Here is a 12,078-nt window from a genome sequence, read left to right on the forward strand (position 1 = left end):
ATCGGTGCACAGAAAAAGCTTCTTTGGCTGCTTTAATCCTGCAGTATCTCTTTCGCATGCGTCATGACCAAAGCGATGTCATGCCCACTCCGGCCATACACGAATGCGTAGACCGCGAGGTGCTGGCGCGCGATTAGACCTTAGGGTGAGAAAGGGTCCGTTGGCCTTATTTATCTTCCTCATCATCAGCACCATCGCCCTCTACATCACTGGTCGGCGGGGTGGTGTCCACAGTGGCTCCATGGAAGCTGTCTTTGGTGTTGACGTAGGTGTTAGCGTCGAGAGGTCGGAGAGATCGAGATGGCGAATTAAAGCGGAGCTCAGCGCTGTGTTGATGCCGATGATCTCATCAGCATTACCACAATCGGTGGATGACTTGAGCATAGTAGCCATGGGTGCTGGCACGATGCCCGCATGGCTGCCGCTATACCAAGAATTTTTATAAAATGAGGTTGCCGGGTCGACTACTTTTATAAGTATACTGGATATTACGGCAACAAGGCACGGACTATCATCGTGATACTTAAAAAGGGTTCTAGCAAATGCTGGACTGAGGTAAAAGATGCAGTCTCGAAGGCTGTAAAAAAGATAGCCTCATTTCTTCCACCAATTCTGCCTCCACTGAATCAGAGCGAACCCTTGCAAGTCGACTGTGAAGCCTTGGTTGTCACCATAGGTTGTGCTTCACTTCAAGCAGATGCCAGTGGGTATAACGCATATTGCTTTCGAGCCTCGCAAGCGTAAAGCAGTAAAGAAGGACTTTCTATTTCATGACAAAGTGTGATTTTCTGTGAAAAATACATTTGTCAAGATCAGTGTACACCCGATTGGCCGAGAAACAATTACGATATGTGCATATTACACGTCCTTGCGCTCAGCGTTGTTGGTACCTTATTTCACGATCTTACGCAGAGAGAGGCAAGCTGGATATTTTACTTTGCCTCGTATACTTTAAGTGAAAATTCTGCTGGATAGACAAAATGCGGTGGTGGATGCTTTACATTACCGCCCAGATGATGCGCTGTCGTATGTCATGATGGTGACGTCACCCATCGACGTCGTGATGCGCACTGTGTATGTGCCTGATGCAAAATTTGTTGGACTGTTGGAATTTTAGATCGCAAAAAAGTTTCAGGTTCAAATGTCGCTACATCGTAATATTTGGTCGCACGGTATCACTTCTATTCTTTATCTCAAGTCGTACACATAATTTCTTGACAATCTAAGCACAAAATACTGTACAACCCACAATTTAATCCAAGGGTTGTTGGCTCGGCAGAAAAGAGACATATGGTCCAGTGAGCACTACTTATTGTCTTCGCGTGTAGATTGTGTTAATGGGCATACCTGTCTTCTGAAATTTCTTCTTCATTTTGATGTTGCCAAAATCAATGAGGTTTCTCGCCCTCGATTAGGCGCTAAATCTTCTCGTCAACTTGCAAAGTTGCGCTGGATGTATGTCAGCTCGAAATGCGTGACTAATCTAGGAATGTTTCGAGTAATTGCTTGATGAGATTAACATGAGCAGAATATGCGTAAGCCTTCTTCAAAAGCGGCTTAAGCTGAGCTTATGTTTCGACCGCAAAATTCTTGCATTGGTTGAGGAGCTCAAATCACCAATCGCCGTGAAACATGCCCTGGGAGACAGTGCAAATGTCGCACACCGACGATATAATGAAGATTATTTGCTATTTAAGTTAACGAACCATACGTATGACTATTACAACCAGCTTAATTCGAGATTATACAGATGATAATCGTTATTACCTGTTAGCCTCAGATATTTGAGGAACCCTTCGCATTGATCTCACGGACCGCAACAGCAGTCGAGAGCTCAGTACATAAAAGCTTTTCGGCGGTCACACTAATGAGATGTATAGATACTTCGGTAACTTGGATGGCAAGTCCACGACAAGCGACCATTCTATCGCTAAATATATATATGGAGTTACGCATAATCGTCACAAGGATGATAGCCATAAAGAAACAATGACTCGGTCGGCCGTACAACCATCAGGATTTTTGGTCGGAATTATTTCTAAGCAAACAGAGGATAAATTTCCCAGAAGCAAGTTGAATTTCGATGTAATGTTTTGATTAAAATTGTCGCCCTAAAAGCATTTATTCTGCTTCTGAGATGATGCGCAGCATAACCTCTGTATTATTTTGTTCGTTTGCACCTTGTTCATTGCTCTTGACCTGGTAAAAAGTATTTTTAACTACTCAGAAGAGAGAGTTTTATTCCTCTCATTAAAGTCAGTACTTCAAGCAGGATACCGTTTGAGTGGCTGGTATTGCCATAGAGACTATCTAACACACCAGCGCTGTCCAATCGCCTGGTGACGCGGCAGTTTAAGCCACACGAATTCTATGCCCAGGATATTACAGCGATATACCCGCTCAGAATCATGTGAAACACGGCGAACCAAATACTCTCGCCGCATGCATCAGCGCCTTGGCCAACCTGCCAGTTCCGGCTGTATCATCCTTAGGACTTAAAGCAAGGCAAATAAGTACTAGTTTAAGTATCATGATGAAGTATTGTGGTACGTATAGTTACAGATAAGGGTGATTTGACTCCGAAAGGGGGTTCGTGGGACACGTTGACCGCTGGTCCCAATATGCAGTTGAAAGGATTTAGTCTTCCTGTTACGTGAAAAAAGTAAGCAATCGTTTCATATCACAAAGTCAACGCTAACGTCAACGCACGTGTAGTCGATTGATATACATTTACTCCTTGCTGATAGAATGAGCTTTGATAAGCAATTTTACATGAATGCGCCTTCCTAGCGTATCATGCACTAATAGAATGATGTTGTCCATAGATCTTTTTGTGATTTACAAGTGAGCCATGTACATCAATATTGATGGCGATCCGCAGTCGTTTGGATTGCTTCACACAATTAGACAGGAGACATTCCGGGATTTATTGCTTTGTACGTATAATGATAATACTATAGGATGTTATGTAAAACTCAGGTAAGAAAACTTGCGCAACAATGGTTGCACTTTCATGACTTATTCTTTTAAGCAGACATATATCTGTTGTATAAGCTTATCGAAGTCTCACCTTTTACTAGCTACCCAGCTTGTCGACTCTAGGCTACTCAGTGGGACCAAAAATGCCAAAATGTCTAGTCGTCCGCCGCAAAACACCCGCGACGAAGTGGCCAAACCAGCTACTGCAAGAAGTCTATTACACTAAATTTAGTCTCGCTTCTAAAAGTGTCTGTGGTAGCACTTGTCGCACTAATTTTAAACCTCGGTGGTAGTTTCATATATCCTCAAGCCGTTCACTCCTTCTTAGTTCTCCCCCTAATGTTTGCAATTTGAAGACGGTTCGTGGTTCTTAGGCTTCTTTTACCATTTAACATTCGGGAAGGGTACCGATGGTACCAAATTCGGCAGCAAGTCCTCGTCCAGTGCCTCTAATTCTTCATCGATTAGTTTGTGTGCCTGAAGCATATTAAACGCATTTGTACATGCAAGTCTCTCAGTTCCAGGGATATCCTCTATGATTCGACGCTGATTAATGCAAAAGGTTTTTGTTAACAAAAAGAATTGTGAATTACCAATCAGTAGTGCCAAGATTGGAGAACACGATTTCCTTGTAACGATAATTTTAGGTATCGTCATCATATCGGCGCATGATTCACTGGCAAGGCAAATGTTGTCGTGCACCTGTTAGTAAGAAGTGCGGGGCGATCGGCTGCGCTAACATTTATGTAGACTTTGACTTTGTTGTTTAAAGTGAGTATACTATCTTTCCCCGCACGATGACAGGGCACGATGTCAGGGTGTATCATTTAACTAAACAATGCGTAGGTGGGTTATCTCCCGCAGCTCATTGAAAAGCAAACTTGTGTTAGAGGCACTTAGTTCCGCTCCTATGTGGAGCTTACGAACCCATCCTATGTGCTTCTTTTGACGCGCACTGGTAGAATCAAAACTTCATCTGTACTGCAACCCTGTTGCTGCGCTACAACCTAATATATTTTGTGCAGCAACGTTGAATGGTGAGCAATAGGCAATTTAAACGTTTCGTCTCTTGTCACTCAGCAATGCACTTAATTGTCTCTAGTGGAGTGCTAGATTAAGATTTGCTTATGATACTACTGTCGTCCCTCTGATAACTAATAAATGCGGTGGAAAATCATCTATGAGTTATTACACGTACACTAAAATTCCACCAGCACGTTTAACAAATGCGCAGGGGCTCGAGGTCTGCTATCAAAATGCAAATTAAAAAACAATGGATGAGTCAAAATGCGCTTGCTACATGGGCTACCTAGAAGTTTGACGTTGGAATCACTCAATCTGCTATCAGTAACATCCTCAAAAAGAGTCGCGATCTCGAGGCCATAGCAGACGTTGAGCTTTTGGTCAAACGGCCCCGCGCATTGCACATCACCCGCAACTCGATGAAGCCTTGGCAACATGGGTGCTTCAATGCTAGACAACGCATGTAGCCATCACTGGAGATCTCATCAAAACCAAAGCAAACGTCTTTGCTTACCGACTTGGCTTGAGCGAGGATGCAAGCAAATATTCCAATGGAGAACTGCAACGCTTTCAAGATAGGAACAAGCCGCGTTGCATTATAATCCATGGTGAGAGTGGTGCAGTAGATCAGGCAGCAATCGATGCTGCCCTTCGTGTGCGTTTGGCAGTCATTGCTTGGTATGAGCTGAAGGCTGTGTTCGACATGGATAAAACAGGTATGAATGTTACACGGGAGTTCTTTTATTAGTGTTTGCGTAGGTTTGTTATATCCCATGGTTCCAGAAAAGCCCATTGCACAACAGCAGATTGAGACGTAAACGAGACAAAGTAAAAAAATGCATATAAATTTGGTCTTTTATATGAAAAGGTTGACTAGACTACCATTCTCTCTTCTGCATCATCGAACCGCATCACTATTGCCTTTGCTGCCAACGCAGATGAGTCAGAGAAGCTCAAGACATTGTTCATTGGAAAGTACAAAAAGTCCCGCTGTCTCAATCGTAAGACAGGAGAGCATCTCAGTTCCTATAATCGCTGCAATTAGAAAGCGTGGATGACCGGCGCCATCTTTTAGGATTGGCTGGAAAGGTTTGACAACGACATGAAGGTACAATATGTAAGCGTTTTAGGTGTGCTCTCGACCATTTCAATCACTGTTCCTTTAGGCCAAAGATAGGTGGGGGTTTTATACTAGAAAACGCCACTTCTTACATAATCGACGATTACGAGGTGGTCTTCCTCACTCCAAACTGCACGTCTAAGATCCAGCCCATGGATGCTGGGATCATGTCCGCGTTCTAGCGACGTTACAGACGATATCATCTTCAAAATGCCGTTTATCGTGACGATCGAGGTGAAACCGACATCTATAAAATCGATCAGCTAACCGCAATGAAATGGAGCAAAGTAGCTTTGGAGGAGATATCAGTAGCTACCGTGGCCAATTGTTTTCGCCAAACTGGTCTCTTTGCAAGGCCTCCTCAAATATCGGTGTTTCAATATGGAGGAGCAATACATTGAAATCGACCTGTGGGACACTATCCAAAGCTTCCTTTTAATAATCCCATGGCTGTTAAAGAGCTTTGAGTCCAGTGATGGAGGATTACACAGCCAATCTGGAGATGAATGACGACGAGATTATAGCTATGGTTCAGTAGGCGGAAGAAGAGGGAGAATGACGATCAAGAAAACGAAGATGTGGAAAAGCAGAGAGTCACGAATCGGGAAAAGTTAAAGAGCCTAGCAATTACTGCTTCACTGCTGGATGTGACGGATTTCACAGATAGAGTGTACTCAGGCGCATTCGGGAACTGCAGAAATCTTTTAAAACGACGGCGACAGTCCAGACTACTATCAGTGCGTGCATTGACTTCTACGTCAATAAAATTCATGTTTGTAAAAAATGTTAATAAATGCAGTACCTAAACGGAAATACCCGAAACGAGCGAGTTAGGCAATGCGCTATATACTTGGGTAACTCAATAATTGGCTACTATTTTACCAGTTATGCGTTATTACTTGGCTACATATTGGTGGAACACTCTTTTATTAATAATACGACACCCGGATATGAGTTATCCGAGGGACGACTGTACTATTATTGCAGGTTCTTGTTCTTATTACATATTATTTTAGCCTTAAAATGTCTGAAGACTCAGCATTGACGCAATTAATCACATGACATCACGCCCGCGCCATACCTGACGTGCATCGCGTGCGAGCCACTCACCGCTGCGCATTCGTCACTTGCAAATTCTCCGTTTGGACGCCAACAAGCACATCACAATCTTTCTTAAACCTACTATGGCAATCCTGCACCCGGAAGCCGAGTCAGCTGCTAAGATAGCTTCGCTGTCCGAAGCTAAGCAGCGTGAGCTCGCTGAAGCTGGCTACAAGCATGTAGTGGGTGCTCCAGCGCCGCTACCGCTAGATCTACCTCACTTTTCGCTCCGCGACTTGCGAGCTGCCGTTCCCTCACACTGTTTCGAACGCTCTTTCATCAAGTCCACGTACTATCTCATCAAGAACCTGTTTACGTGCGCGGTGCTCTTCTACATAGCCACATACATCGACCGAACAGGATACTTTGCCTACATACTCTGGCCTGCGTACTGGTTCTTTCAAGGAAGTTACCTAACCGGTATTTGGGTCGTCGCACACGAGTGTGGACATCAGTCTTATTGCTCCATTGAAGTCGTAAACAACGTAATTGGTCTCGTACTGCACTCGGCGTTACTCGTGCCGTACCACAGCTGGCGTATTTCACACCGTAAACATCACTCGAACACCGGAAGTTGCGAGCACGATGAGGTTTTCGTTCCCGTCACGCGCTCCGCGATTGCTAGTTCGTGGAATGAGACGCTCGAAGACTCTCCACTCTATCAACTCTATCGCATTGTTTACATGTTGGTCGTGGGTTGGATGCCTGGGTATCTCTTCTTTAACGCGACAGGACCGGCCAAGTACTGGGGTAAAGCTCGCAGCCACTTCAACCCAAATTCGGCCATCTACTCAGACCGTGAGCGTTGGATGATTATCCTTAGTGACATCTCTCTCGTGTTCATGATTGGTGTGATAGCGGCATTGATTCACACTTTTTCATTTTACACGATTTTGAAATTCTACGGCGTACCCTACATTGTCGTGAATGCCTACCTCGTGCTCATTACATTCCTGCAACACACAGATACATACATCCCCCACTTTCGACAGGGTGAATGGAATTGGCTGCGCGGCGCCCTTTGCACAGTAGATCGCTCCTTTGGCTCGTATCTTGATTCGGTTGTTCACCATATCGTGGACACGCACGTGTGCCACCACATTTTCTCCAAAATGCCGTTCTACCACTGCGAAGAGGCCACCAACGCATTAAAGCCGCTACTAGGCAAATTCTACTTGAAGGACACCACGCCCGTGCCCACTGCGCTGTGGCGTTCTTATACTCACTGTAAGTTTGTCGAGGACAACGGTGCTGTTGTCTTTTACAAGTGCAACATTTGAAGCCACGTGTTGCTTTTATAACTCATGTATTCGAAAACGAGCTGCCGTAAATAATTCAGGCAGTAAATAACTACGACGTCAAATAATATAGACTGATTGGTCTGCACTTGCGTCTGCGCACTTTTGGGAATGAAAAATGCTCTTATGTTTGAATTTTTAGACTACAAAAGGCAGAAGGACTTCTCTTTGTCCTCCAGATGTCATAATTTGAATTGTAGAGCTGTACAAACTTTTTCGCGACCTATTCATAGGCTCTTACATGCCATATGCGCCAGTATCCTCCTACTGCCCTTCACTCCAGTTGCAAGCACTCTGTAGATGATGTTTGGCTTTCATTTTTCAACATCACTCTACAGACTAAACAACATGAGGACTAAAAGCACTGTACGCTACCCCACGGCTCTAAGCATTTTAGGCAAAGTCAGACTTTTCTTTTTTACAATCGAGGTTAGCTAGTCTTCAATGCTAAAAGGAATCAATGGTTGAATGATCTGCATCTTGCGTATCGTTCGGGCTAATGTTAATTTGTATTAGTCGAACCAGCGGTCTGCAGGTTTAGCCTTGTCGTCCATCCTCACCGCACTCAACTCTCCGAAAATCTCATTCTTGTAGCTCTGCACCAATTCGTCGAAAGATTTCTCTTTCTCGAGATCCTTTGCGTGTTTACGCTGATTGCGAGACAGAGTCTTGCCCTTCTTTGCCAAATGATTGCTTTCTAGTGATGCTAAAACGTCAACCTCTGCATCGCCATATGAGAATTCAGCGCGTTTCCTTTTCGACTGCAACTTCACCTCCTTGACTTTGATTTCCTTTTTCGACTTGTTTGCATCGATCGAAACTTCAGCCTTAGCTTCTGCTTTTACCTGTACGCAAAGTTTCTTTTTCTCACGCTGCCGCTGCCCTCGACTTTTTTTCAACTTGTCAGCGTCTTTACTACCTACGCCTTGTGCTTCCTTCAATAGTCGCTCTTCCTCGCGTTTCTTCGCAGCATCAACAGCGCGCTTCTCACGCAATTTCAATTTACCATGGTTTTCAAGAGCAAATTCTACGATGAGGCGGGATTTTGAGCTGTCCGGTGCACCAGCAGTTGTCACGCGACCAGCAGCGTATGAAGTATACTTTGGATTATTGTTCAGCACCCGAAGAGCAGCCAGTGCGTGAACATGCTCTGAAAATTCGACAAATCCATACCCACGAGAACGCGCCTCTTTTCCTGCTTTTACCGCTTCCATGTCACGCACTACCTTAGCCATACGGACTTTTACCGGAGGATTTCCCTTTGACGCTAACTCTGGTTTGATGTCGGAAAGGCTGACATTGCCAGCACGTACACCAGCCGTAGCAGCATCGTGAAAGAGCTTCTTTAGCGAACGGTCATCCAGCTCAATGGACAAATTACGTACTGAAAGACGCAAGGGTGACACAAAGTACATGGGATTCTGAAGCTTCAGCTTCTTTTCTCGGATCGCGCGTCGGCGCTTGTCAATGTCCATCTTGGGCAGCTCAAGCTCAGCGTCCGACACCTTGTTAACGTTCAGTGTGCCTTCATAAGCTAGATAGAGATTCCGCTTATCAAGACGGCGGCGTTCACGAGCATTTGAATCGGTCAAATGCTCGGCATCGGTCTTCGAAACAGCCCTTGATAATATCAATTGACGTCCATCAAGAGTCAAGGCATCATCGCAACTATTTGCCAGCACAGACAACGTCAAGACTTTGGCTTTTTTTTCTTTCTTATGCTTTTTCGTTTCATCGACATGCAGCTGCTCTCCACGCTTTAGAACGTTCGACGCCACCTCAACGGATTTAAAACGAACAAACCCCACTCCCTTGGACAGACCGGAACCCTTGTCATGTACCACACGCGCATACTCTACCGCTCCAAATTTTTGAAAGAACTCACGCAGTCCGTCTTCAGACGTTTGAAAAGAGACGTTTCGAATAAATAGCGTGCGCTCCCGTTGAGCCTCAGTGTCTTCCTTACTAAGAAGAGCAAGATCTTCCTTCTCCGTTTCGATGCCCGAATCATCCGACGTCGCGTCTTCTTCATCGTCTTTGGCCATAACAAGCTTATCGTCATCATCATTACCACTATTCGTCTCTTCTACGTATTCATCCAGACCGCTTTCTGTCTTCTTCTCTAGCTTTTTTTGCTGGTCCGTATACTTTTGTTTCGACAATGCAAAATCAACAATCATTTCACGGCCTTTAAGCTTAGTCCCATTGAGGTTTTCAACAGCCGCACGCGCGTCTGCCACGTCGCGGTACTGGACGAAACCAAATCCACGGCTTCGATCTGGCACATTCTCAATAGTTGTCTCTTCATCGTCTCTCTGTCTCCTCTTCTGGTCCAATTCTACTGGCATACGTACGATGCGGACTTCGAACAGTGGCCCATACACCTTAAATAGGTTTTCCAAATCGTTTTCAGATGTTTGGAAAGCCAAATTTCGAACAATCAAGCGTAATCCTTCTGCTTCGGCCCCGCCTCTTAATTTTCTAGGGAATTCTGTACTATTTTGATCATCAATCACAACGGTTGTGGCTGCACTCTTCACTTGCAGGATTGACCCTTTAAAAATGTGGCAGTCCAACTTTGAGATCGCTAAAGCCGCTTCCTTTGTCGTCTGAAATTGTACCAAAGCATACGTCTTGCCGCTTCGAGCTTCCTGCTTTAACTCAACCTTTTCTACGCTACCGATCTTCTTCATCTTTTTCAGCACATGCTTCTTAGTCACATGAGCACCGAAGCCGAATATCAAGACTGACTTTTGCTGCACAGCAGCCTCCTCTTCTTTACGACGCTCCAAGTTGCGCAAAAATTCTCGATGCTGTCGGCGGCGCACATTGCGTTCGCTTTGTTTGTGACCGATAGTAGGTTTATCAGCGGAGACCGCCATAGTCTCTACCCTGGGTTCTACTTTCACTTTTACTGCCTTGACTTCACCTTCATCTTCGACCTTCTCAAACTCATTCTGATCTTTGGCATCTTCCTTCTCTAAAATTTTAGACGTTGAAGTGTGAGGCTTCATCTTCACAGCTTCTTGCTCTTGTTCTATTTCCTTTTTCTCTGTCGTCGCAATGTGCTCGTCTTTGTTTAAGCCCTCCTTCTCCTGCGCTTTCTGCTCGTTCTCGACAGGAGTAGATGCTGCACGACGCTTCCCCTTTTCCATGGCATAATCTGCCAGCGTTATAATAGTTTCAGTAGCTATTCATTACGGCATCAGCTAAACAACGCACCGATGAGCATTTTCCGGCCCTGAAAATTGGTTCTGTTAAGTTTTACAACGGCCGCGGCCGCATCGCTTTCCACGGCACTATATCAGCAATAAATAATTGTTGGATTGTTTACTATACTTCATTATGCTACTTGGCGCAGCTCTACGTACAACTTCACGAAGGCGAACCCGCGCGTAAGCATCTCGCTCTTGCGTTTCCCTTTGTCCTTGATAACATCGATCTTCTTGACAGGACCAATTTCGCTAAAAACATGCTCCAGCTCTTCTTGCGTAACACCATACGGCAAGTTGCGTACAAACACGGTGGCCATTGACTTTTATCCTGTTCTATTCCGGCAACCAGTGGCCATCAACATCAATTTTACAAATTATTTGTGTTATTTGAATTTTATTCAAAAATCATATTAAACCAACTACTACCCAACGGCCGGCTTGTACGCCGATGAAGCGACGCCCAGGATTGCAGCCATTTCTTCTGCGCTATAGCTCTTAGCATCTTTGTTGGTTTGCCTCCTACGATAATGTAGCCGTCGTGAGATTGTAGTCTTTTCAATGCCCACTTTTTTTCTCTTTTTGCTCTTTTTGCTCTTTTTGCTCGTCTTGCTCTCATCCTCGCTCTTCACTTTCTTCGCCTTCTTTGCCTTCTTCTTCTCAGATTTTTGTCGTTTCTTGCCAAAGCAAGTATCGCTGCTATCACTCTCATCTAGACGGTCAACTTCAGGACAGGTCTTACAACTATACGAATTGTTGAGCGCATTGAGCACATCCGCGAAACCTCCCGCCGTCTCAGCCCAACCTTGCACCTCCGCCTGCTTGAGACTGCATCCCACACCCAAATTCTCGGAGCGACGTGCAACCTTGACGTGTGTGGCCTGACCTTGCAGGTGTTTTCCGACGCCTTTGCCAGCGGACCACCCCATTTTGACAAGCATTTTAAAGCCAAACTTGGAAGTATCCGAAGCCCATGCCATATTTTGCATTCCTCCCACAGCTACCATCGTCTGTCCGGCGTTATCTGTCCTTGCAGAATCCGAGGAAATAACGTTCACAGCACGCATAGCGTAAGCCATTCAATGTACAGTGAAAATGGATGCACGATTTTTTCGCACATTTCTTGGAATTATTTTTCTTTTATCAGGCGATATCTCTAAAATTCAGGTATAAGCATAAAAACTTTTGAGTATAGTATATAGCTAGCTCCATATGGATTTTTGGTATAGCATTTGAACGGGCAGAAATAGCAAGAGCTGAAATGCGAAAACACTTGCTCGTTTGTACAAAGTTTAGATTGGATAAATGATTCAATCGCCACGAGAGATCGAGTGTATTCATAGTT

The 12,078-nt window shown here is 44.7% G+C and overlaps 5 protein-coding genes across 5 annotated transcripts; 1 reads left to right on the top strand and 4 right to left on the bottom strand.

Moving 5' to 3' along the window:
* Nucleotides 1-1,697: 1,697 nt before the first annotated feature.
* PHALS_02060 (uncharacterized protein) lies at nt 1,698-1,923 on the bottom strand (the record flags this gene model as incomplete). Its single annotated transcript, XM_024716572.1, has 2 exons — nt 1,698-1,717; nt 1,794-1,923. 2 exons carry the CDS (start codon nt 1,921-1,923, stop codon nt 1,698-1,700), a joined length of 150 nt encoding a protein of 49 aa, XP_024582157.1.
* A 1,437-nt stretch (nt 1,924-3,360) lies between these two features.
* Nucleotides 3,361-3,636, bottom strand: PHALS_02061 (uncharacterized protein; the record flags this gene model as incomplete). The annotated part of the gene is made up of 2 exons (XM_024716573.1): nt 3,361-3,512; nt 3,573-3,636. 2 exons carry the CDS (start codon nt 3,634-3,636, stop codon nt 3,361-3,363), a joined length of 216 nt encoding a protein of 71 aa, XP_024582158.1.
* Nucleotides 3,637-6,306: 2,670 nt separating this feature from the next.
* Nucleotides 6,307-7,503, top strand: PHALS_02062 (fatty acid desaturase; the record flags this gene model as incomplete). The annotated part of the gene is made up of 1 exon (XM_024716574.1): nt 6,307-7,503. The coding sequence occupies one exon, from the start codon at nt 6,307-6,309 to the stop codon at nt 7,501-7,503; it is 1,197 nt and encodes a 398-aa protein (XP_024582159.1).
* A 530-nt stretch (nt 7,504-8,033) lies between these two features.
* Nucleotides 8,034-11,053, bottom strand: PHALS_02063 (hypothetical protein F443_02669; the record flags this gene model as incomplete). Its single annotated transcript, XM_024716575.1, has 3 exons — nt 8,034-10,684; nt 10,744-10,820; nt 10,893-11,053. The coding sequence occupies 3 exons, from the start codon at nt 11,051-11,053 to the stop codon at nt 8,034-8,036; spliced, it is 2,889 nt and encodes a 962-aa protein (XP_024582160.1).
* A 105-nt stretch (nt 11,054-11,158) lies between these two features.
* On the bottom strand, nt 11,159-11,812 carry PHALS_02064 (pin2 terf1-interacting telomerase inhibitor 1; the record flags this gene model as incomplete). Its single annotated transcript, XM_024716576.1, has 1 exon — nt 11,159-11,812. One exon carries the CDS (start codon nt 11,810-11,812, stop codon nt 11,159-11,161), a length of 654 nt encoding a protein of 217 aa, XP_024582161.1.
* Nucleotides 11,813-12,078: the final 266 nt, after the last annotated feature.

The sequence above is a fragment of the Plasmopara halstedii genome (assembly GCF_900000015.1).
Source record: "Plasmopara halstedii genome assembly, contig: Scaffold_1651, whole genome shotgun sequence".
NCBI lineage: Eukaryota > Oomycota > Peronosporomycetes > Peronosporales > Peronosporaceae > Plasmopara > Plasmopara halstedii.